The sequence below is a fragment of the Pseudophryne corroboree genome, chromosome 1, assembly GCF_028390025.1.
Source record: "Pseudophryne corroboree isolate aPseCor3 chromosome 1, aPseCor3.hap2, whole genome shotgun sequence".
In the NCBI taxonomy this organism is placed as follows: domain Eukaryota; kingdom Metazoa; phylum Chordata; class Amphibia; order Anura; family Myobatrachidae; genus Pseudophryne; species Pseudophryne corroboree.
Window position 1 is genome coordinate 262966607 of NC_086444.1, and position 27129 is coordinate 262993735.

At 44.5% G+C, this 27129-nt stretch overlaps 1 protein-coding gene across 2 annotated transcripts in view; it reads right to left on the reverse strand.

Annotated features, from left to right (window-relative positions):
* Positions 1–27129, reverse strand: part of MARCHF3 (membrane associated ring-CH-type finger 3) — a 262264-nt gene that overhangs the window by 79174 nt on the left and 155961 nt on the right. For both annotated transcript variants that reach the window (XM_063961182.1, XM_063961267.1), the window contains exon 3: positions 21985–22189. In XM_063961182.1, the coding sequence (XP_063817252.1) occupies positions 21985–22189 (205 nt within the window). The remainder of the gene's footprint in view (positions 1–21984; positions 22190–27129) is intronic.

A 27129-nucleotide genomic window follows, 5' to 3' on the forward strand; every position in this document is an offset into this window, starting at 1 on the left:
ATGCGGCGGGAAACCCAGTTTCCCACCCACCTGAGCTGTTGGAAATCGTCACAGCCCACCTGTATGAATCACCCTATGACCTTTTGTTATGATGCAGGGCCGAATTCCTTCGGCCAATGGACAATGGGATTGTAGGACCAGGAGATTGCATTGTGTGTGGAGCATAAATAGGCAGGCCGACCACATCCAGCTCTCACTCTCTCATCAACGGTTATCTGCTGATAATCGGGAGCTGGATATCGAGGCGCTGGCGATCATACCCTTTGTGCGTAAGTTCTCTCCATAATCATTGTCTTTCTGCGAGCCAATCTCTCTCTCTCTCTCTCTATCTCTTTTTCTCTTAAATACCTTATAGTATTATAGTATTGTATCGTATTGCATTTAGGTCAGTGTAGTATTGTCTTTTTGTATTTATAGTTTAGTTCTGTGGTTAGGAAGTCTCTGTTATATTGTAGTGTATCATATGTACTGTTATCCCCTTTCACAAGTATATTAGACATAATACAGTTAATAGGCCTTGGAAACCTAAACCAGTATCTGTGTATTTCCTATAGTGATAAGTGTTCATTTGAGCGTCGGTGACGCTCAAACAGCTTTGTAGATAGTCAGGTTACACAAGGTTGCATTTACACCCTGTACTCACATTAAGGTATTCTGTGTGTTTCATCGGTATAAGGTTTAATATCAAGGTATAGTGTTGTGAGCGTCTGCACCGCTGGTGACCTCCTCGTGGTCTCTAGCGTATGCTACGTTACAGCGAATCTTTCCCCTAGACATAACCAATAACGTGTCCTGTGATCACTGGGCCGTGAGCGAACGTGACGCTTGAGCGTCTCGCCTACGGCTGAGCGATCGTTACGCAAATAGCGTATCATTACGGTATTTCTTAAGTAAACAGCGTACAGTGTTCTTAGCTTCATAAGGGTTGTTTATACGACAAAGGAATTTAGCATTGTCAATTGCGGGCTCGTCCGGTCCTTTTCACATCTGCACTAGGTAGATCAGCAGACATTATCCCTCCAGCAAAGGGTGGGAGGTTGTCTCATAGTGCTGGCGGGACAAGCGTCTGCTTCGCTTAGGTAAAGAGTGCTGAAGGAATCCGGTAACCGGAAGTAAGAACAAAACGCTTGTGTCTTTTAAAACTGTTTATTTTTCTTTTGTCTTGCGTACGCATACATTTATCTGCATTTCTTTTTCAAATTTCGTATATCACTATTCCTGTTTGCCAATTTTTTTATAGTTGATAGAAAGTGCTAAAAAGAGATTTGCTGTTATTTAAAAGTAGAGGTAATAGTTAAAGTATAGAACAAACACACGGTTTGTCTGAGATACAAGGCAGTCAGTGTGGATTGCGGTAGATGATCAGGGATCATCTACATTGATAAATAAATATATTGTGTTACGGTGGATCCTTTGCATTGCGTACACGTGTCGCTAACAAAGACTAGCGTACGCAATCCAAAAGGCAGACGCACGCAGCGTTCATTACGCAACGTAGCGTCTGGTTACGCCCACGTAGCCCAAGTCACGAAAAACGATAATTAGCGCAAAAGCGATAAGTAACGCACAGCGGTAGATAACGCGACGCGGTAAATAACGCAAATCTATTTTTTGGGAAATCTGAAATTTAGTTTAACAGATCCTGCTCCTAATTGGTAACACTTTTGGCCTGAAGACAATTTCTGCGCAGAAATAGATATAGAAACAAAAGTGTACATGTGTTGAGTGAGTGTGTTTTGTATACAAAAGTTTATACAATTTTAAAGGTGGAACCAAAAGGAAAGTCGGGTACTCGTTAAGGAACATACGTGTAAGTGACATATACGGTGGCCAGGGAGGCATCTCTGGTTAAATAATATTTGAGCATTAGAGTATAGCGGACCATAAGGTAACAAGACCAGGAGGTCATAAGGAACAAGACCAGGAGGTCGTAAGGTAAAAGGTCCGCTATAAAAGTCCAGTGGCACAACGCCTGGGGCGTTGGTGCAGAACCCATATAGGCCATACAAGCTCTGGTTGAAGGAATCGCGGCCGGAAACATCGATTCCATTGGTCTTTCAGTACATGACAAGTAGTGCTCGTGTACTGAACGATTGGACCACACGTAATTGTGTGCAGTAGTTAGTAATCTGACCTAAATACCATTAGAGTAAAGTGGTCACAAACGCTATTTGTACATTCTGACGTGATTTGTGTAATTTTTTATTTTTGGAAGGGAAGTTCGCTGGTCACTCAGGAACTATCTAACAACCCCAACTTTACTGGAAAGAGTAAGTGTCCTGCGGGTAACCCTCATATGTTCCAGTAAACTGAAGGTTCCATAGGGGCCCTGTATCGAGTACGCTGGCATCATAACGGTGTTTACAGGTCGTATTGGTCGAGGTGGGCGAGTGAGTGGGGTACTCGGTAAACCGCCACCGCCGGCCTACTGTGGAGTAATTTGGTTGTCTGTAAAGGCTTGCTGAAAACCTTGATACAGAAAATCCAAGGAGGACTAAGCAACACCTACAGACTATGGGGGCCAGTTGCTCAGGTAGGGGGCGATCAACCCTGGTTCAGGTTGATTCTGTGAACCGACCAGTTGGGTCGGCACGATATGTAATGTGTGAAAAATATGGAATTCACACCGAATCTTTATGTGATGAATGGGAGAGAATGACTGTACAAGACAGGGACAAGTTCCCAAGAATAGGTAGCTTCAGTCCAGAGGTGTTACAAAATTTAAGGAGGAGGATATGTCTCGTAAAATCAGCAAAGAGACGAATTCAGCATCATGATTATTTACAGTTATGGCACCAGGAAGGTGAGATACAGAGAGGTTTGGCTCTGGCGGCGGGATCTGGGGCAGTCAGGAAGTTGATTGCCACAGCTCCTCCTCCACCATACATTGCAGGAGAGAAGTTGATTGCGGAGAGAAACGCACTGGGTTGTAAAACACAAACTCTTAGTAACACTGTAAATGTTAATGATGTTAACCAAATAACTCATGCAAGTATTAACCCGTGCAAGATGTACCCTGTTTTGAACCTTCCTCAGGAGTGTGATCAAGAAGACGATTCAGCAACAATTTCAGCTCTCTCTCTTGCAGCCACCATAGCAGAGACCACAGTAGGCACAGCGACACCCACGAGATTAGTGAAAGCCCCTAGCGGAGGGATAGGTGAGGTCGTGTCAACGGGTAAGTACGGCACCATGCACTACACTGAAACAATTGTACCACAACAAGCTGTAGAATCTACACAGGAAGAGGCTGTTAGAATTGCTCCTGTAAGGGTAATAGCAGTTCCCAATGGAAAAACAGATGTGTCTGGAGCCACTCCCATAAGGAACATTGCCATGTACACTCCATTTTCCAGAATGGAATTAAGAACAATAGTGTCCGAATTTCCTGACCCCAGGAAGGATTTAGTTGCTAGCCAAAAATACATCAGGGATTTAGGTAACACGGTAGAACCCAACAACAAGGATTGGCAGATACTGCTAAGAGCTTGTTTACCTTCCAATGTTGATGCAACTCAGTTTTTAGCTGATTGTGCATTGGATAAAGATGTACCGCTTACAGACGTGTACAATAAGGATAATGTAAAAAGGATAAATTTACAGCTAAAAGAGTATTTCCCAGCCGTTGTTAAATGGAATAAAATATTTTCCATTAAGCAAAAGGAGTCCGAAACGGCAATAGAATATTTTCACCGGGCACTATTAGAAATGGCAAAGTACACTGGTATAGAAGACATAAAGACCAACCCAAACCATCGAGAAGTAGCAGTATCTGTACTGATGGATGGTTTGAAAGAAACATTAAAAGCTAGGGTACAGACCACGCAGCCATGTTGGCGAGGTCTGTCAGTGTCCACCTTGAGAGAGGCTGCTATTGATCACGACAGAAATATCACTAGGCACAGGGAGTCGCAAAGTGATAAGTTGATGTCCGTAAGTATACAGGCGCTGACCACAAGGCAGCCTGCGTATGTACCACCGAATCCTGTGGGTAAGGCAAGTGTAATAACATGTTTTTCTTGTAACAAACCAGGACATTTTGCACGAGACTGTAGAGTAAGAAATGTACAAAGATCTTTTCAACCCCCTAGACAACAACACCACACACGACATTGGGAGCAGGGTCCACAGAGGCGGAGTTTTGAGCCACATACAGGGGAAACAAAAAGATATCCCCCAAACAGAGATTGGCATGCCTCTGGTAGTTCCCAGCTAACTCCCTCACAAGTAGTTGCTGCCAGCGGGATTCAGGGAGGTCAGCATACCCAATAGGGGTGTGGCCATACCTGTAATCTGCAACCAGTTAAATTGATTGCCAGTCTTGGAAGCGAACCAGAGATTGCAATCAATGTAGCCGGTAAAACTTTAAACTTTCTTGTAGACACAGGGGCGGCCAAGTCAGTGATCAATTCGACAGTGGGCATGAGAACCACTGGTAGGACAGTTCCAGCCATAGGAGTAACAGGAGTAGTCCAGCACTACCCTGTTAGCAAACCAGCCGAGATTACAATAGGGCCTTTGCATACCAAGCATTCCTTTTTGCTGGCTGCATCTGCACCAACTAATCTCCTGGGAAGAGACTTACTATGTAAAATGGGTTGCGTCATTTATTGTACTCCTGAAGGTGTATTCTTGGACATCCCTGAGAATCACGCTCAGGAAGTACGAGACATGTTAGACTCCCCATCAAAATTAATGTCACATTCCATTATGACAAATAGGAATCCATCCCAAATAGAAGAGATGACATCTCAGATACCAGAGTCACTTTGGACAAAAGATGGACAGGACACTGGATTAATGGCAAACGTAGCTCCAGTAGTAGTACAAGTAAAAGAAGGTAGGATAGCTCCAAAAATCCCACAGTATCCTCTGAAGCCAGAGGTGGAGTTAGGAGTTTTTCCCGTAATAGAGCGCTTGCTACAACAGGGCATTCTAGTAAGAACGTCCAGCACAGCAAATAGTCCCATCTTCCCTGTTAAAAAGAGTGGGGGGAGGGGTTACAGGCTAGTGCAGGATCTAAGGGGGATTAACAAAATAGTCGAGAGTCAGTTCCCCGTAGTGCCTAATCCAGCTGTCATCCTAATGCAAATTCCTCCCACTGCCAAATTTTTCACTGTTATTGACCTCTGCTCCGCTTTCTTTTCGGTACCTCTGCACCCTGACAGCCAATATTTGTTTGCATTCACATACAGAGGAGTCCAATACACGTGGACTCGGTTACCCCAAGGTTTCATAGATAGTCCAAGTATATTTTCTCAGGCTTTGCATGATTGTTTACAGTCTTTCCAACCGGAAAGTGGATCAGTGTTGATACAGTACGTGGATGATCTACTACTGTGTTCTGATTCATTGGAGGCATCCCTGAAGGATACGAAACAGCTCCTGTTTCATCTTTCAGACACAGGTCACAAGGTCTCCAAAGACAAGTTGCAATTATGCCAAGCTAAGGTAAAATACTTGGGACACTGTCTAACACAAGGACTGAGACACCTGACCGCTGATAGAATCCAAGCCATTAGAGACATGACACTGCCACAAACCCAGCAACAGATCAGGACGTTTTTAGGAATGTGTGGGTATTGCCGTAATTGGATCCCAGGGTTTTCCATATTGGCGCTACCTTTGCAGGAAATGGTCTCTTCAAACAAACCTGATCGGATTTCGCATACAGACGAATCTGAAACAGCATTTGAGAGACTCAAACAGTGCCTAACGCAGGCACCAGCACTAGGTATGCCAGACTATGGGAAACCCTTTGAACTATACGGAACAGAAAGTGCTGGGTGCGCAGCAGGTGTACTAACACAAAAACACGGTGATGCCAGCAGGCCAATTGCATACTACAGCGCTCAGCTAGACACGGTAGCGCGATCCCTCCCCACATGCTTGCGTAGCGTTGCAGCGATAGCATTGCTAGTGACGAAAAGCGAAGATGTCGTGCTAGGCCACAACCTCACAATCCATACACCACATGCGGTATCGGCCTTATTGAATTCTGCCCAAACCAGACATGTCTCATCAGCAAGGTTTACGAGATGGGAATTGGCATTAATGGCCCCAGTAAACATCACCATAAGGAGATGCAGCGCCTTAAACCCTGCAACATTTCTCCCAGGTGTGCCTGGACAGGCACAAAGGGTGGGAGGTGAGAGTGATGGGGAAGGAGGATTTAATGCAAAGGAAGATACACATGATTGTATGGAATATTTGACCCAAAATTTTACCGCAAGGCCTGACATCAGTGACAATCCACTAGAAGATGCAGAACTCACGTTCTACACGGACGGTAGTTGTCACAGACAGTCAGACTCGGGAGACTTGTGTACTGGATACGCAGTCGTAGATGACCAAGACACCATAGAAGCGGAACCGCTAGGCCCACCTCACTCAGCCCAGGTTGCTGAACTGGTCGCCCTAACCAGAGCATGTGAATTGGCTAAGGGTAAGTCTGCCAATATCTACACCGATTCTAGATACGCGTTCGGGGTAGTCCATGATTTCGGAGCGCTATGGCGTCTCAGAAATTTCATGACGGCAGCTGGTACACCGATAGCGCATGCAGCTCACATAAAAAGGCTTCTAACAGCGATACAGGAACCCGACAGAGTGGCTGTTATCAAATGTAAAGCACATACATATAGCCAAGACCCAGTATCCCTTGGTAACAGCCGAGCAGACGAAGCTGCAAAGCTTGCAGCTGCTACCCCCATACGGACAGACACCACACAACTGATGGTATTTAATACCATCAACACACAAAAGTTGTGTGAAATGCAGAATTTGTGTTCCACTCAGGAGAGAGCAGTCTGGAAGGCAAAGGGATATGGCCAGGAGTCCTCAGGGCTCTGGACGGATGGACATGGTAAACCAGTGGCCCCCAGGGCATACCTTCCGTGTCTGGCTGAAGCAGCTCACGGGCTGACTCATCTAGGCAAGGAGGGGATGTGCAAATTGGTAAGAGCATACTGGTGCGCCCCAGGATTCTCCTCTCATGCTAGTAAAAGAGCAATGTCATGCCTTACCTGTCTGAGAAAGAATATTGGAAAAGCAATACCAACAGAACCATCCCATATCCCACCTGCCGGCGGCCCTTTCCAAGTAATACAAATTGACTTCATTCAATTACCCCCATGTCGAAATTTGAAATATGTACTTGTTTGTATAGATGTTTTCTCGAATTGGGTCGAAGCTTTTCCAACAGCTACAAATACCGCTATGTTTACAGCTAAGAAAATTGTGCAGGAATTTGTATGTAGATATGGTATCCCTAGAATCATTGAAAGTGATAGGGGTACCCATTTTACAGGTGATGTCTTTCAAGGAATGTGTAAGTTGATGGGAATTGATAGTAAGCTGCACACTCCGTACCGTCCACAGGCGAGCGCGAAGGTCGAAAGAGTGAACAGCACTATTAAAAATAAATTGAGTAAAGTAATGGCAGAGACAGGATTGACGTGGCCAGAAGCTTTACCCATTGTTTTGTATAGTATCAGAACCACTCCCAGGTCCCCTCTTAATCTGTCTCCTTTTGAAATTCTGTTTGGTCGACAACCGCATGTCATGATTAACCCTCAGGATGATTTGAAATGTAACAATGAAGTAACTGTAAAGTACTTGATTAACATGAGTAAACAGTTGAGGAATCAAAATGATAATCTGAAGTTGGTGATTCCTGATTTACCAGATAGTAATTGTCATGACATTGAACCTGGGGATTATGTAATGATACGAAATTTTCTACGCTCAGGTTGTCTTATTGATAGATGGGAAGGACCATACCAGGTCTTATTGACTAGCACCACAGCATTGAAGGTTGCTGAGAGAGAGACTTGGGTCCATTCATCCCACTGCAAGAAGGTTGCTGATCCAGAGAAGTCCCGTGATAAGGAACAGACGGTAGAGGTGGTATCACTAGAGTGTCTGTTCCAGGAGGACTGAGGCGGCACCTGAGCCTTGAAGACCGAAAGCAGCTGTCGACTCCCCTCTCCCTTTTATTGTTTTCTCCACTTCCCATCCCCTCTCCCTTAAAATTTCTTTTTCCCCCTTCTCATTCTTCTCTATTTCCTCCTCAAAGATGGACTTGCCCCAAGAGACTGTGGTCCGGATTTTGATGTTAACCATGATGTTGACCAGAGCAGTCTGTTCCGGCGAGAGTACCATAGAGGTCGAGAGAGGTTCTGGAATGGGTTCCGATTATGATGATGGAGGCGTAGTTTTCCAAGATCAACCAAGCCAACAAGCAAAGGCGAGTATCAGAAAACGATCCGATAGAAGAAATTGTGATGGATTGTTAGCTGAGGAAAATTGTATCTGTAGGCTCTGTGATAATCTGGTTGAAGATGGATGCATAAAGAAATGTCAATCTAGTTTTAATATCCATATAGACCGGCATCCATTGAGTGACTATCACTCCTTAGTGGGTAACGTGTTAAACCAAACAGATTGTTGGGTATGCTCTCAAGTACCTCAGGGTCACAGTAAATCAGGGCTAGTACCATTTCCCTTAACGTTAGGGGAGGTACTTGAGCTAAGTGGTGGGAGACCGGTGGACCGGAGGTTTAACATCTCCAGCCCTCCTAGTTTGAAGCTCCACCAATACCATGTGGATAGGTCCCTCATATGTTTTAACATCTCCAATCCCAGAAAACCGGGAAATTGGGAAGTGTCATGGAGCAACCTTACCATGACCTTTTCACACAGAGCAGATAGAATGCCTACAGATACAGAACTCGTACGCCACATAGCCAGTAGAGGAAAATCATTCCGGTATCGATATACCTTAGGAAATAGGATTACTAAAGTTGGAGAGGTATCACCAGGATACTGTGCACATATCGTACAAACTGATACGTGCATTAGACAGATGGAAGAATTAGGGTCAGGAGATTTCACCTGGAAGGTTTGTAACATGGTCATGTCCTTCTCCGTCCCTTATGTTCTCCCCGATGATGCATATTTCATATGCGGGAGAAAGGCGTACAAGTGGCTTGCCCCAAACTCTGAAGGATTGTGTTATATTGGAAAAGTATTGCCTGAAGTAATGACTGTTACACATGACAAAATGAAGGACATACACCGTGGTGCCCAAACTCCTTATACTCACACTCACTACGAGCACCTTGTTAAAAGACAACTGTCAGAAAGGTTAGAGCATCCGGCCTCTGATCTTATCCATGAATCCACCGGGATTCAGGTTCTGGTAGCGTTAGATTTCACTCGCACCGCTCGAGGTGTGATGAATTATAGATACATTTCCGCACTCGCCAATTTGTTAGATAATATCACTGAAATGTATGATGACACGTTTAGATACACTGGAAGAGAACTTCAAGCTTACAAAACAGAACTAGTTCAGCATAGGATGGTTCTTAATTATCTTACAGCAGTAACAGGCGGATATTGTGTTACATTGGCAACACAGTACGGCATAAAGTGTTGCACGTATATCACAAATAGCACCGAGGATCCGGTAGAGGTCATAGACCAAAAGATGGACGATATTCTGCAATTAAAGTGGGAATTTCGTCGAAAACACAATCTCACCCTTGCTGCTGTAGGTAATGAGCTGACTGGTTGGGTGTCATGGTTGAACCCGCGAAATTGGTTCTCCGGTTTGGGAGAGTGGGCTCAAGGAGTCATAATGGATGTTGGAAAGTTTCTCCTATGTATTTTGGGTGTCGTTATATCGTTTGGATTGATATTTAGATGCGGGCAGGCTTTGATGAGGTGCAAGCAAAGTACGAAAGTGATGAGCTTGAGGAGTGAGGAAACTGTAATTAACCTGGATTTGATTTATGACCCAATGCTAGAAACCATGACGTAATGATGTAATGAGTATACGGTCCGCCTTTCACCCATTTCTATGTTTTCCTCCGAGGTACAAAGACCCACGTAGACGAAGGATTTGATGAGCCAAGGGGCCGACAACGGAAAGTTGGAAAGAAGAAGAGCAGACGACCTGATAAACAAGATTTTGATGGACAATGCCATGGGTACCCCAGTTTCCCTAGGAACTTTAAAATCACGCTAGCCCAACATTTTTTGTAAATCCATGGACGTTGTATGCTTTACTCACGATTTATGAGCAAAAGCACAAAGAAGAAGACTCCAATCAACCGACACCAATCAAGACCTCAATCGACGAATGTACATTTCCCTGACATAGAATATTATTGCATTTTTCGTAAGTGTTCTTTATCTTCATCTCTACAACCCTCAGGTAACGACACACATAGACGATAGGGAATACAGGCACAGATATCAGCAACCACATACCTCCCCCATTCATGTATCATCAACTAAAATGTGCATCCCCATTTTGTTACAACTGAAAGCCGAAATGAGCTCGGTAAAGTTTGACAGCCCATCCACAGACCTGTACCACAGGATAAGAAGGAATTCAAATGTATACTTCGCAATACCTCGAAGCTTGATTTACCACACGTACGGCACGATGATACATGACCCTCCAAACATGGACTCATACACACATGCTCCTGCTTTCTCACTAGGTCATACCCTCTTCACACCTTCTCCTCTCTCCTCCCCTACCCAACCATGGAAATCAATTAACCCCTGACTTACATTTTTCTCCTTAAATATTTTGTGGCAGTTATTATTGACTGCCAAAGGGTGGACTGTCAAAGTCAGAAAAATGTCTCAATGCACGTTGCCATATTTGCACCGCACACTGGTCCGTGCTGCGCATGCGTACGCTCTCCCGTGGAAGCGCATACCCGCAATAGCGTGCACTCGCACGCGCAGTATGCGCATTTACGGTAGAGTTTATGTGATCGTAGCGTGCGACTCATTAGTTACAAATGTTCACAATTAATGTAGTTTATAGATCATGATCCCTTTGATAGTTTCTGTAAGTTTGGTTAAAGTATAATGTCCCAGAGCTGAGGAATCCCTCTTTGCATCGTACGAAGGGTTTAACAGGAATCATACTGCAGTGTTTGGTACCCATCGGAAGAGTATTTAATTAGCAATATTCCGGTGTTGGTTTGGAGCGTATTAATCGCTCGTGCGAATAGTTATGGACATAAGAAGTTTATGTCCATTTCTATGATTTGCACATACTCAGGTATGCGGCGGGAAACCCAGTTTCCCACCCACCTGAGCTGTTGGAAATCGTCACAGCCCACCTGTATGAATCACCCTATGACCTTTTGTTATGATGCAGGGCCGAATTCCTTCGGCCAATGGACAATGGGATTGTAGGACCAGGAGATTGCATTGTGTGTGGAGCATAAATAGGCAGGCCGACCACATCCAGCTCTCACTCTCTCATCAACGGTTATCTGCTGATAATCGGGAGCTGGATATCGAGGCGCTGGCGATCATACCCTTTGTGCGTAAGTTCTCTCCATAATCATTGTCTTTCTGCGAGCCAATCTCTCTCTCTCTCTCTCTCTATCTCTTTTTCTCTTAAATACCTTATAGTATTATAGTATTGTATCGTATTGCATTTAGGTCAGTGTAGTATTGTCTTTTTGTATTTATAGTTTAGTTCTGTGGTTAGGAAGTCTCTGTTATATTGTAGTGTATCATATGTACTGTTATCCCCTTTCACAAGTATATTAGACATAATACAGTTAATAGGCCTTGGAAACCTAAACCAGTATCTGTGTATTTCCTATAGTGATAAGTGTTCATTTGAGCGTCGGTGACGCTCAAACAGCTTTGTAGATAGTCAGGTTACACAAGGTTGCATTTACACCCTGTACTCACATTAAGGTATTCTGTGTGTTTCATCGGTATAAGGTTTAATATCAAGGTATAGTGTTGTGAGCGTCTGCACCGCTGGTGACCTCCTCGTGGTCTCTAGCGTATGCTACGTTACAGCGAATCTTTCCCCTAGACATAACCAATAACGTGTCCTGTGATCACTGGGCCGTGAGCGAACGTGACGCTTGAGCGTCTCGCCTACGGCTGAGCGATCGTTACGCAAATAGCGTATCATTACGGTATTTCTTAAGTAAACAGCGTACAGTGTTCTTAGCTTCATAAGGGTTGTTTATACGACAAAGGAATTTAGCATTGTCACATCTCAAAAGTATTTCCAGGATCAAATTCTTTCTCACCCTTAGTAGAAGATACTAAGACATTCATCCACTTACTGGTCATCTATTGGACTCGTGTGACCTTGTCCTATCTGGCCAGCCTGAACTCTCTCCCTTCCAATCTCTCCTTAATGCTCCTGCCCGGCTCATCTTTCTCACCAAACGTACTATGCCCTCACCCATTCCTCTCCCACTTACATCTCTGTACTTATCTTCCTTCACACTCTTTGCTCCACAAATGCGTGCCACCTCTCCTGCCAGCTGATTACTTCCTCCCACTCCCACCTCCAATATTTTGAACATGCTGCTCCCCTCCTCTGGAATTCTCTCCAAATCAGACTCTCCACAAACATCAAACAGTCTCTCAAGGCCCAACTATTTCTCATCCTAACCCTTGGTTCCATGCTCACTGTCTCCCCGTCTGTGTCACTCCTGTCTGTGTGCCCCTCCCCTTTAGAATGTAAGCTCTCACGAGCAGGGCCCTTATCCCTCATGTGCTTTTCCTTCTATTAATTACAGCTACACCATACTCCCTACAACAGCACCTAACCCTTGGTTTCTGCCACCAGGATGCCTATTTCAGTGTTATGACCGCTTATGCAGTAATGTTTCTATATCATGCACTTGTTCTGCATTGTCTTGTACTGTATAGAGAGAGGGAAATAGAGAGGGATGGGGGGGGGGGGGGGGAAGAGAGAGAGAGAGAGAGAGAGAGAGAGAGAGAGAGAGAGAGAGAGAGAGAGAGAGTAGCAGAGGGAGGGAAAAAGGGAGATAATATTATGCAGGAAGATGGTTAATGTACTCGCAGATCTTTTTTTAGGATACTTGATCTGGGTGGCCGGATGTAAAGACGCCTTAGATCGCTGAAGGTGTGAGATGCCGGCCAATCTCATCCTTTTTTTAAAAGGCCAATCACTTACAAGGCAAAACCATGCCTTGTAAGTGATTGCCCCTTTGAAAAAAATGTCCGAGATCAGCATCTCGCACACCCGGTAATCTCAGGCATATAGTGTTTTTTTGGGGTAGCAGAGGTTAGAGCAATCCCCAAAATATTGCTATAGCCTTGCCTGGAACATACTTCATTTTATCCTGCTAGTGGGCATGTACAATGGTGCTTTGTTCCTCCTGATTTAAATCAATGGTTTCTGTAAAACAGATATCCTGAGAACTTTTGACATTATGAATGTCATGGACATTGGAGTGTGACCATTAATTACATGGGCAGTCTCTTGCACAAAGAGAGCTTCTAGAGCCCAGGAGAGCTATGCACTAGAGATGAGCGCCTGAAATTTTTCGGGTTTTGTGTTTTGGTTTTGGGTTCGGTTCCGCGGCCGTGTTTTGGGTTCGAACGCGTTTTGGCAAAACCTCACCGAATTTTTTTTGTCGGATTCGGGTGTGTTTTGGATTCGGGTGTTTTTTTCAAAAAACACTAAAAAACAGCTTAAATCATAGAATTTGGGGGTCATTTTGATCCCAAAGTATTATTAACCTCAAAAACCATAATTTACACTCATTTTCAGTCTATTCTGAATACCTCACACCTCACAATATTATTTTTAGTCCTAAAATTTGCACCGAGGTCGCTGTGTGAGTAAGATAAGCGACCCTAGTGGCCGACACAAACACCGGGCCCATCTAGGAGTGGCACTGCAGTGTCACGCAGGATGTCCCTTCCAAAAAACCCTCCCCAAACAGCACATGACGCAAAGAAAAAAAGAGGCGCAATGAGGTAGCTGTGTGAGTAAGATTAGCGACCCTAGTGGCCGACACAAACACCGGGCCCATCTAGGAGTGGCACTGCAGTGTCACGCAGGATGGCCCTTCCAAAAAACCCTCCCCAAACAGCACATGACGCAAAGAAAAAAAGAGGCGCAATGAGGTAGCTGTGTGAGTAAGATTAGCGACCCTAGTGGCCGACACAAACACCGGGCCCATCTAGGAGTGGCACTGCAGTGTCACGCAGGATGTCCCTTCCAAAAAACCCTCCCCAAACAGCACATGACGCAAAGAAAAAAAGAGGCGCAATGAGGTAGCTGTGTGAGTAAGATTAGCGACCCTAGTGGCCGACACAAACACCGGGCCCATCTAGGAGTGGCACTGCAGTGTCACACAGGATGTCCCTTCCAAAAAACCCTCCCCAATCAGCACATGATGCAAAGAAAAAGAAAAGAAAAAAGAGGTGCAAGATGGAATTGTCCTTGGGCCCTCCCACCCACCCTTATGTTGTATAAACAAAACAGGACATGCACACTTTAACCAACCCATCATTTCAGTGACAGGGTCTGCCACACGACTGTGACTGATATGACGGGTTGGTTTGGACCCCCCCCAAAAAAGAAGCAATTAATCTCTCCTTGCACAAACTGGCTCTACAGAGGCAAGATGTCCACCTCATCTTCACCCTCCGATATATCACCGTGTACATCCCCCTCCTCACAGATTATCAATTCGTCCCCACTGGAATCCACCATCTCAGCTCCATGTGTACTTTGTGGAGGCAATTGCTGCTGGTCAATGTCTCCGCGGAGGAATTGATTATAATTCATTTTAATGAACATCATCTTCTCCACATTTTCTGGATGTAACCTCGTACGCCGATTGCTGACAAGGTGAGCGGCGGCACTAAACACTCTTTCGGAGTACACACTTGTGGGAGGGCAACTTAGGTAGAATAAAGCCAGTTTGTGCAAGGGCCTCCAAATTGCCTCTTTTTCCTGCCAGTATAAGTACGGACTGTGTGACGTGCCTACTTGGATGCGGTCACTCATATAATCCTCCACCATTCTATCAATGTTGAGAGAATCATATGCAGTGACAGTAGACGACATGTCCGTAATCGTTGTCAGGTCCTTCAGTCCGGACCAGATGTCAGCATCAGCAGTCGCTCCAGACTGCCCTGCATCACCGCCAGCGGGTGGGCTCGGAATTCTGAGCCTTTTCCTCGCACCCCCAGTTGCGGGAGAATGTGAAGGAGGAGATGTTGACAGGTCGCGTTCCGCTTGACTTGACAATTTTGTCACCAGCAGGTCTTTCAACCCCAGCAGACTTGTGTCTGCCGGAAAGAGAGATCCAAGGTAGGCTTTAAATCTAGGATCGAGCACGGTGGCCAAAATGTAGTGCTCTGATTTCAACAGATTGACCACCCGTGAATCCTTGTTAAGCGAATTAAGGGCTGCATCCACAAGTCCCACATGCCTAGCGGAATCGCTCCCTTTTAGCTCCTTCTTCAATGCCTCCAGCTTCTTCTGCAAAAGCCTGATGAGGGGAATGACCTGACTCAGGCTGGCAGTGTCTGAACTGACTTCACGTGTGGCAAGTTCAAAGGGCATCAGAACCTTGCACAACGTTGAAATCATTCTCCACTGCACTTGAGACAGGTGCATTCCACCTCCTATATCGTGCTCAATTGTATAGGCTTGAATGGCCTTTTGCTGCTCCTCCAACCTCTGAAGCATATAGAGGGTTGAATTCCACCTCGTTACCACTTCTTGCTTCAGATGATGGCAGGGCAGGTTCAGTAGTTTTTGGTGGTGCTCCAGTCTTCTGTACGTGGTGCCTGTACGCCGAAAGTGTCCCGCAATTCTTCTGGCCACCGACAGCATCTCTTGCACGCCCCTGTCGTTTTTTAAAAAATTCTGCACCACCAAATTCAAGGTATGTGCAAAACATGGGACGTGCTGGAATTTGCCCATATTTAATGCACACACAATATTGCTGGCGTTGTCCGATGCCACAAATCCACAGGAGAGTCCAATTGGGGTAAGCCATTCCGCGATGATCTTCCTCAGTTGCCGTAAGAGGTTTTCAGCTGTGTGCGTATTCTGGAAAGCGGTGATACAAAGCGTAGCCTGCCTAGGAAAGAGTTGGCGTTTGCGAGATGCTGCTACTGGTGCCGCCGCTGCTGTTCTTGCGGCGGGAGTCCATACATCTACCCAGTGGGCTGTCACAGTCCTATAGTCCTGACCCTGCCCTGCTCCACTTGTCCACATGTCCGTGGTTAAGTGGACATTGGGTACAACTGCATTTGTAGGACACTGGTGAGTCTTTTTCTGACGTCCGTGTACATTCTCGGTATCGCCTGCCTAGAGAAGTGGAACCTAGATGGTATTTGGTAACGGGGGCACACTGCCTCAATAAATTGTCTAGTTCCCTGTGAACTAACGGCGGATACCGGACGCACGTCTAACACCAACATAGTTGTCAAGGCCTCAGTTATCCGCTTTGCAGTAGGATGACTGCTGTGATATTTCATCTTCCTCGCAAAGGACTGTTGAACAGTCAATTGCTTACTGGAAGTAGTACAAGTGGGCTTACGACTTCCCCTCTGGGATGACCATCGACTCCCAGCGGCAACAACAGCAGCGCCAGCAGCAGTAGGCGTTACACGCAAGGATGCATCGGAGGAATCCCAGGCAGGAGAGGACTCGTCAGAATTGCCAGTGACATGGCCTGCAGGACTATTGGCATTCCTGGGGAAGGAGGAAATTGACACTGAGGGAGTTGGTGGGGTGGTTTGCGTGAGCTTGGTTACAAGAGGAAGGGATTTACTGGTCAGTGGACTGCTTCCGCTGTCACCCAAAGTTTTTGAACTTGTCACTGACTTATTATGAATGCGCTGCAGGTGACGTATAAGGGAGGATGTTCCGAGGTGGTTAACGTCCTTACCCCTACTTATTACAGCTTGACAAAGGGAACACACGGCTTGACACCTGTTGTCCGCATTTCTGGTGAAATACCTCCACACCGAAGAGCTGATTTTTTTGGTATTTTCACCTGGCATGTCAACGGCCATATTCCTCCCACGGACAACAGGTGTCTCCCCGGGTGCCTGACTTAAACAAACCACCTCACCATCAGAATCCTCCTGGTCAATTTCCTCCCCAGCGCCAGCAACACCCATATCCTCCTCATCCTGGTGTACTTCAACACTGACATCTTCAATCTGACTATCAGGAACTGGACTGCGGGTGCTCCTTCCAGCACTTGCAGGGGGCGTGCAAATGGTGGAAGGCGCATGCTCTTCACGTCCAGTGTTGGGAAGGTCAGGCATCGCAACCGACACAATTGGACTCTCCTTGTGGATTTGGGATTTCGAAGAATGCACAGTTCTTTGCTGTGCTGCTTTTGCCAGCTTGAGTCTTTTCATTTTTCTAGCGAGAGGCTGAGTGCTTCCATCCTCATGTGAAGCTGAACCACTAGCCATGAACATAGGCCAGGGCCTCAGCCGTTCCTTGCCACTCCGTGTGGTAAATGGCATATTGGCAAGTTTACGCTTCTCCTCCGACAATTTTATTTTAGGTTTTGGAGTCCTTTTTTTTCTGATATTTGGTGTTTTGGATTTGACATGCTCTGTACTATGACATTGGGCATCGGCCTTGGCAGACGACGTTGCTGGCATTTCATCGTCTCGGCCATGACTAGTGGCAGCAGCTTCAGCACGAGGTGGAAGTGGATCTTGATCTTTCCCTAATTTTGGAACCTCAACATTTTTGTTCTCCATATTTTAATAGGCACAACTAAAAGGCACCTCAGGTAAACAATGGAGATGGATACTAGTATACAATTATGGACTGCCTGCCGACTGCAGACACAGAGGTAGCCACAGCCGTGAACTACCGTACTGTACTGTGTCTGCAGCTAATATAGACTGGTTGATAAAGAGAAGATGTCTATGTAACTATGTATGTATAAAGAAGACTGAAAAAAATCCACGGTTAGGTGGTATACAATTATGGACGGACTGCCTGCCGAGTGCAGACACAGAGGTAGCCACAGCCGTGAACTACCGTACTGTACTGTGTCTGCAGCTAATATAGACTGGTTGATAAAGAGAAGATGTCTATGTAACTATGTATGTATAAAGAAGAATGAAAAAAAACCACGGTTAGGTGGTATACAATTATGGACGGACTGCCTGCCGAGTGCAGACACAGAGGTAGCCACAGCCGTGAACTACCGTACTGTACTGTGTCTGCAGCTAATATAGACTGGTTGATAAAGAGAAGATGTCTATGTAACTATGTATGTATAAAGAAGAATGAAAAAAATCCACGGTTAGGTGGTATTACAATTATGGACGGACTGCCTGCCGAGTGCAGAGACACAGAGGTAGCCACAGCCGTGAACTACCGTACTGTGTCTGCTGCGACTGGATGATAAATGATATAAAAAATATATATATATCACTACTGCAGCCGGACAGGTATATATTATATATTATATAATGACGGACCTGCTGGACACTGTCTGTCAGCAGAATGAGTTTTATTTTTATAGAATAAAAAAAAAAAAACCACACAAGTGAAGTCACACGACGAGTGTTTAACTTTTTCAGGCAATCACAATATAAGTATACTACTAACTATACTGGTGGTCAGTGTGGTCAGGTCACTGGTCAGTCACACTGGCAGTGGCACTCCTGCAGCAAAAGTGTGCACTGTTTAATTTTAATATAATATGTACTCCTGGCTCCTGCTATAACCTATAACTGGCACTGCAGTAGTGCTCCCCAGTCTCCCCCACAATTATAAGCTGTGTGAGCTGAGCAGTCAGACAGATATATAATATATATAGATGATGCAGCACACTGGCCTGAGCCTGAGCAGTGCACACAGATATGGTATGTGACTGACTGAGTCACTGTGTGTATCGCTTTTTTCAGGCAGAGAACGGATATATTAAATAAACTGCACTGTGTGTCTGGTGGTCACTCACTATATAATATATTATGTACTCCTGGCTCCTGCTATAACCTATAACTGGCACTGCAGTAGTGCTCCCCAGTCTCCCCCACAATTATAAGCTGTGTGAGCTGAGCAGTCAGACAGATATATATAATATTATATATAGATAATAGATGATGCAGCACACTGGCCTGAGCCTGAGCAGTGCACACAGATATGGTATGTGACTGACTGAGTCACTGTGTGTATCGCTTTTTTCAGGCAGAGAACGGATATATTAAATAAACTGCACTGTGTGTCTGGTGGTCACTCACTATATAATATATTATGTACTCCTGGCTCCTGCTATAACCTATAACTGGCACTGCAGTAGTGCTCCCCAGTCTCCCCCACAATTATAAGCTGTGTGAGCTGAGCAGTCAGACAGATATATATAATATTATATATAGATAATAGATGATGCAGCACACTGGCCTGAGCCTGAGCAGTGCACACAGATATGGTATGTGACTGACTGAGTCACTGTGTGTATCGCTTTTTTCAGGCAGAGAACGGATATATTAAATAAACTGCACTGTGTGTCTGGTGGTCACTCACTATATAATATATTATGTACTCCTGGCTCCTGCTATAACCTATAACTGGCACTGCAGTAGTGCTCCCCAGTCTCCCCCACAATTATAAGCTGTGTGAGCTGAGCAGTCAGACAGATATATATAATATTATATATAGATAATAGATGATGCAGCACACTGGCCTGAGCCTGAGCAGTGCACACAGATATGGTATGTGACTGAGTCACTGTGTGCTGTGTATCGCTTTTTTCAGGCAGAGAACGGATTATAAAGTAAACTGCACTGTCCTCACTAGTAAACTCTCTCCACTCAGTCTCTACACTTCTACAGTAACAGTACTCCTCCTAGTCAGCTCCAGTAAATCTCTCTCAGTCTCTTATAATCTAAATGGAGAGGACGCCAGCCACGTCCTCTCCCTATCAATCTCAATGCACGTGTGAAAATGGCGGCGACGCGCGGCTCCTTATATAGAATCCGAGTCTCGCGATAGAATCCGAGCCTCGCGAGAATCCGACAGCGTCATGATGACGTTCGGGCGCGCTCGGGTTAACCGAGCAAGGCGGGAAGATCCGAGTCGCTCGGACCCGTGAAAAAAAACATGAAGTTCTGGCGGGTTCGGATTCAGAGAAACCGAACCCGCTCATCTCTACTATGCACACCTCATACTTCCACATACGTGTCTCTATATAATAAGCAAATAGGGCTTTCCCAATATCCCAAAGCACCCATCATAGAGCCACTTAGCTTGTCAAGACATTACCATTATTCTTTATGAAACCAGTTTCAATGGTCTAATGGGATATTTCACAGCTAAGATAAAGCTAGAAGTGTATATGTATTGTGATTAATGGATACAGGCAAATTATAAATGAAGTTAGTAAGACTCGTACTGCTTCCACTGCACCATTATAACACTGATCATTGTATTCGGGGTATAACAACATGACATGGTTGAGTTTTTGCCACACACTAGGTAATGTAAATTGCATATACGAGTGCTAGTGAAAGCAGCTATCCGTCTCTATAAATCTCAGCTCAGTGGTGTGCACAAGGAACGCTGCACTCCATAATCAACCTGGTGCAACTGAGGAGAGATTCATCAGTATGCAGTAGCTTAAAGGGCACATAGGAATATGAAAGATGGAGATGTTGCCTATAGCAACCAATAAGATTTTAGCTGTCATTTATTTACTAAAATCTAAAATGTATCAGATTAACGACAGAATCTTATTGAAATTGTAGACGAGGAGATTATATATAGAGGGTATGAAAATAGATGCAGATCTCTGCCTGTATTCAGAGTTTGTGGCATTTATGCGGATGCACCGCATTCATCCACTTGTAAGTGCAGCCGTCACAAATATCAGCAAATAATACGCAACAGCCCTATCTTTGGCGCCTGAAATTGCTGAACCTCTGCGGACGCTTACCTCTAAATAACCCTAAATTCAGTGCACACCCTTACGGCACATCTATGGCAACTTATGCAAAGTACAAACTTAGCCCCACTGCCACCCAGTTACACCCATTTATCTACAAGTGGAAACTGGACTCTGCTCAGGCTGCCTGGACCCAGTGGGAATCTTGCACTGCTACTTTACTAGGCTAGGCTAGCAGTTGATGCTGCTGTTTGACATTTGCTTGCTGAAACCTGGTATTAATCTGCTGTTGGTGGCACCGGCTGCAGGTGGGCATCTGCCTAAACAACATGTTTATATGTTTTGTCATTACAACAACAGACTTTGGAAAGCAGTGTAATGCGATTGTGTGTGTCTCCTGAAGAGACAATAGTTTGCCAAGGCCACCAAAGGTAGGAGAAATTGCTCTCAGGATCTCCTACACTGGTCTTTTTATAGAGGGAAGTGAAGGCAATCAGTCTCTTTCAGAGAAAAAAATTTGAAAGGAAAAATCATAGCGGCTTTATTACTGGATTCAGTGAATCATGAACAAAAGCAGCAATCAATCTTCTGCTAATTCCATTCAGCACCACCATACTAAGCAAAAATAACCCACAAGGCCCAGTAGCAGTACTCATGGTTTACTGTGCATCAAACTGGCAGCTTTGTCAGATTACCCCCCACCTGTGGACTTTTCCTCAGACTACACAATACACAAGTATATGATTGGAAAGCTAAGATCCCTGTTTAGAAGACCTTTCAATGAAAAACTGAACAAATGGATACAGTAAGATAATGATTGGGGATTCTTATTTCCAAGTATGACCTGCATGGGAACAAGTTCTATGTAATCAAATGAATAAAAACCTATTTTCATAAACTACTCTAAAGGGATTCCGCTCTCATGAGTTTTAACAACAGATTACTGTCATTGCTTGATAAAGAGCACACAATATAATCAATGGACAACATATTATTATCTGTCCTTTATAACAAAGCAGATTTGGTCTTCCCTTAATCACTGTAAAAAAAATCTTATGCTTCATGTGGGTTAAATACCAGGGACTGTGGCTTGCAAAGAGCTATATTCTAGTCTGTCTCTACACCGTATACATATGATGATAGAATACTAATGCTACTTCTTACTGGTGTTGTCTCCTGGTCTTCTGTTGCTGTATAAGTTCTGGTATTAGATAGCAGCACATTTCAGACAAATGAGATAAGTATAGCGACATAATCCAGGCAATGTGCATTTACTTACCTCTACTAATGGTCTTGGTTTGCGCTCAACAGAAAACCTGAAGTGACAGAGTTCACAGTAGCTGGTGTTGGAGGATGAAAGCCAGTGCTCCAGGCAGCTGCGGTGTATTGTCCCTAGTGTTCCAGTACATTCACATGGCGAGAGAAGGTCCTCTTGGTTACTTCCTTCATGGCATATCCTGCACATTGGGCGGTCATTGAAAGTGCTGTAGGAAAAGCAATATAGTTGTCTGTCAAATTTAAAAAAAAAATCCCTTCTTCCATCTATCACTGAGGTATACTGTACATATGGAGATGAATATGCCAGTATTGTGCATTGTCCATTTTTCCAAGACAGTCATGATCTCTGCCACTTGAAATCTAGAACCTGGAAAGTATATTTACAGAGAAGTCCAATGGAGTTGCTGATACAGATTTAGGAGCAGTTACATTAAACATGTTGCATTCCAAGGAGTACGAATTAACACATTTTTTACATACAGGACAAATGCTGCACAAACTTTCTGGCTACACAGACATATTGGCCACAACCATCTTTACCCCTCACTTAAACAGGACTAGGCCATATGCCACTGAGTTCTAAGTCAGGTTGTGCTTTATACAGTAGCTGGTTTTGCTCCTAACACTTAATCAGCCCCTAATCAGGATAACAAACATTGGGAACATATTCTCATAGCTATTTGTTAGCATTTGGTACCTACAACAAAACTTAAGAGTGGGAGCAAACTGAATATCAGTTTTCCAAAGTACGTAAGTCACAAAAATGCACTAGAGACAATATTGACAAAAATAATAAAATATTAGAGAAGTTTTTGAAAAACTCATCAGTTAAATATAAATACAATTTGAGATTTTCCTTATGTTCAGAGATCCAGATAATTTGCATTAGGTTACATAAGACCAGGTTCACTGTCCTTAAGCATTCTAATAAGTGGCAGCTCCAGAAATAGGGACTGTGCGGCGAATCCACCTCAGTAACTGCCATTCATTCTAACTTATTTCTCTGAATGTGCCTGTGTTATGGTACACAGTAGTGAAGTAGCTGTTGCAAACAACATTTGCCACCACAACATACATTGGGCGGTATTCAATTCTTTTCACCCCCTTCCACACCCGTTCTGTTTCTGCTGATGGGTGTGGTATCATCATTTCAGCTTGCTACCCCCGGGGTAGCGAGGCATCCTAACCCTTTACATATCTAAACCTGATTACTATGGGCGTGATATGCGCGATAAAGGGGATCACTTTAGAATGGAGATTGGGCGTGATATACAATTTGAATACCACCCATTGACTTCTAACTTCTGCTGAATGGAACTTACATAGATCTTTATGATAATCCTCTTAAAACCACTTTGGGGGTCTAGCCTATAGACAGAGGGCAATGTTTACTGCTTCTCGGCAGGTTGAAGCTTAAAATTTAAAGCAGCACTACCATTCAGTGTAAAGTTCACGGGCTTTACACTGAATGTGAGCGCTGCTTTAAATTTTCAACTCCAACCTGCTGAGAAGCAGCGGATTTTGCTTCACAAATAAAGGCCATAGAGTGACTCAATCACCACTGAAAGTGTGATATGATGTATTTTGGGGTGTTGAAAATGTGGAGTTGTAGACTGGCACTAATCACTCTTGATCAACCACAGCCCTTGGTTATGTTTCTCCTTTTGGTCTTTCCAAGAACTCGAGAAGGATGAATAAGATTCCATGAATACATTAATATAGCAGTGCTATACCAGGGAACCTCTGCACCAAGGTTGTATCATCGCCTCCAGCATGCATGACAAGATGTCACAGTGGTGGAAGACTGGGAGCAGGAAGCTGGGTGTTACCACAGTCTTGCACCCTGAGTGGTGGCTCTGATCACATTGCCCTTGGCACGTCCCCTTGACAAAATATTTAGAAAAGGTGAGGTCATCCCTCAATGCAATACCGAAAAAGAAGTGTGACAATAGTAAATAGCTCATAAAAGGTAAAAAAATTTAATTAAGGTAAAAAATTTAAAAAGGTAAAAAAGGTAATACCGGCACACCTGAATGTAGGTGAGAAAAAGTTTCTCACAGAGTATCAACTCCTCTCTATTTTAGGTTATATATTTTTTTAATCTCTATAGAAGTAGCAAGTAAATAACATGTCCATTTAGATGTCATTTGATTAAAAGTTATATTCTCTAAAAAATATATATAAATGTTACTTCAATGATTGGTTGCCATGGGCAACTTCTCCACTCTTTTCACTACTTAGTACATCTCAGACAAGCCCTGTTTTCATGGGGTTACTAATTAATAAAGCATAGTGTACAAGTATGATAGTAAAATCTAGTGAACCATTGCCACACTCGTATTTGTTATCTGACTTACATTTACCAGTTATGACAATCCTGGAAATTATATTGCAAATAGAGACAGGGAGATTATTATATTTATTCTAAGTCTCAATTTATAACTCAGTTTACAGAAAACAGTTAATAACTCATTTTGGTTATGAAATTGTTCTATTGGGGCTTACATATCAACTAGTTACCAGACTGTCAAAATGACGAAACAACATAACAGTTGTTCCGTCAACACTTGAATTGCTCCATCGGGTGCCATCTAGAGACAGCTGGTACACAAAACACTTGATTTCCTCCCATAGAGGTGAGGAGCTGTTTGAGCCTTTTATTATATAGGCTAGGTCCCTTATTTCTGCGATAATGATGATTGCATATATCTCTTATGGGATCTTGTCTGGACCTCACTTATTGATTTAATCTCAAATGTCTTTAAAAAAAAGTTTATAAATTATTATTTTATTGGAGAGGAGAATAGCAGTTGAAATGGGTAATATCCCCTTGGCAACCACGAACATCTCTCTCTCTCTCTCTTATCTCCTAATTACTATTACCGTATATACTCGAGTATAAGCCGACTTTTTCAGCACCTTTTTTTGTGCTGAAAAAGCCACTTCGGCTTATACTCGAGTGAGTATTTAGGAGGGACACGGAGGGCACAGCGCACGGCTCTCCTGTGTCCCTCCTGCGTCTCCGGCGTGTGTTAAAGGAAGTGCATGAACCGGCACTTCCTTTAACACACACAAGCCGCTGCAGCCGGAGACGCAGGAGGGACACAGGAGAGCCGCGCGCTGTGCCCTCCCTGTCCCTCCTTCAGAAGACAGCTTGGGAGCAACGGGACAGCGCGGGAGCGACGGAGGGTAAGTAACAAACTGGCACTGTGGGGCAAATCTGGCACATCTGGCACTGTGGGGCATATCTGGCACTGTGGGGCATATCTGGCAGCATGAGGGCATATCTGGCACTGTGGGGCATATCTGGCACATCTGGCACTGTGGGGCATATCTGGCACATCTGGCACTGTGGGGCATATCTGGCAGCATGAGGGCATATCTGGCACTGTGGGGCATATCTGGCAGCATGAGGGCATATCTGGCACATCTGGCAGCATGAGGGCATATCTGGCACTGCGGGGCATATCTGGCACATCTGGCACTGTGGGGCATAGCTGGAAGCATGAGGGCATATCTGGCACATCTGGCATTGTGGGGCATATATGGCAGCATGAGGGCATATCTGGCACTGTGGGGCATATCTGGCACATCTGGCAGCATGAGGGCATATCTGGCACATCTGGCATTGTGGGGCATATCTGGCAGCATGAGGGCATATCTGGCACTGTGGGGCATATCTGGCAGCATGAGGGCATATCTGGCACATCTGGCAGCATGAGGGCATATCTGGCACTGTGGGGCATATCTGGCACATCTGGCACTGTGGGGCATAGCTGGAAGCATGAGGGCATATCTGGCACTATGGGGCATATCTGGCACATCTGACATTGTGGGGCATATATGGCAGCATGAGGGCATATCTGGCACATCTGGCAGCATGAGGGCATATCTGGCACATCTGGCATTGTGGGGCGTATCTGGCAGCATGAGGGCATATCTGGCACATCTGGCAGCATGGGGGCATATCTGGCACTGTGGGGGCATATCTGGCACATCTGGCACTGTGGGGCATAGCTGGAAGCATGAGGGCATATCTGGCACTATGGGGCATATCTGGCACATCTGACATTGTGGGGCATATATGGCAGCATGAGGGCATATCTGGCACATCTGGCAGCATGAGGGCATATCTGGCACATCTGGCATTGTGGGGCGTATCTGGCAGCATGAGGGCATATCTGGCACTGTGGGGCATATCTGGCAGCATGGGGGCATATCTGGCACTGTGGGGGCATATCTGGCACTGTGGGGGCATATCTGGCAGTAGGAGGGCATATCTGGCACTGAGGGCTGTGTACGGCTAGAGCTGCATTTCCCACCCTAGGCTTATACTCGAGTCAATAAGTTTTCACAGGTTTTTGTGGTAAAATTAGGTGCCTCGGCTTATATTCGGGTCGACTTATACTCGAGTATATACGGTATATTTTAGTGATCAATAATTTGCTTTGTAGTATGCAAAGTGTTGTATGTTGGAATGTAACTTAAATCTGGTATGAAAAAGGATTATACATCATTTTAATTATTGCATAATGCAGTCCTCTAAAATGCAGTTTGGGGAAAATACAGTACATTCCAGTTACAGCCAATAAAGAAATGACTAGGAGAACACTGAATATAGGCTTGGTTCAAGAATTGTCAAGATACTAATGGATTTGGGCTTTTGTGATTCCTTAGGGTAGAATTCAATTAGCTACAATAAATTACCGTGGCTAATTGATCCCCAGGGGTAATTCAATTGACGCCAATAACCAGCATTATCCGGGATTTTGTTTCACCTGCCTGGAGGCAGGAGAAACAAAATCCACGATAAGTGACGTTTTTTAGCTGCGGAGATTGCGAAAACACAGGGATCAGGGATAGATTCCCAGATCCCCGTGTTTTCGCAAAAAAACAGGTAAATTTTACCGTGAACTGACCAAAAGAAAAAACCGTTGAGGAAAAAATCGTGAAAAAGTGATTTTCTTTTCACTGTAAAATCTACCGCGACTAACTGAATTCCCCCATTAGTGTTACATATTAGAATTTCTGGAAATGTTGAGCTGGGACATGACTACAATTATGTAGTCATAGTACAATATATTAATGCTATATTCACATGTGTGTCTTTGACCACTGTGCATTAATTATGAGTAACCACAAAATG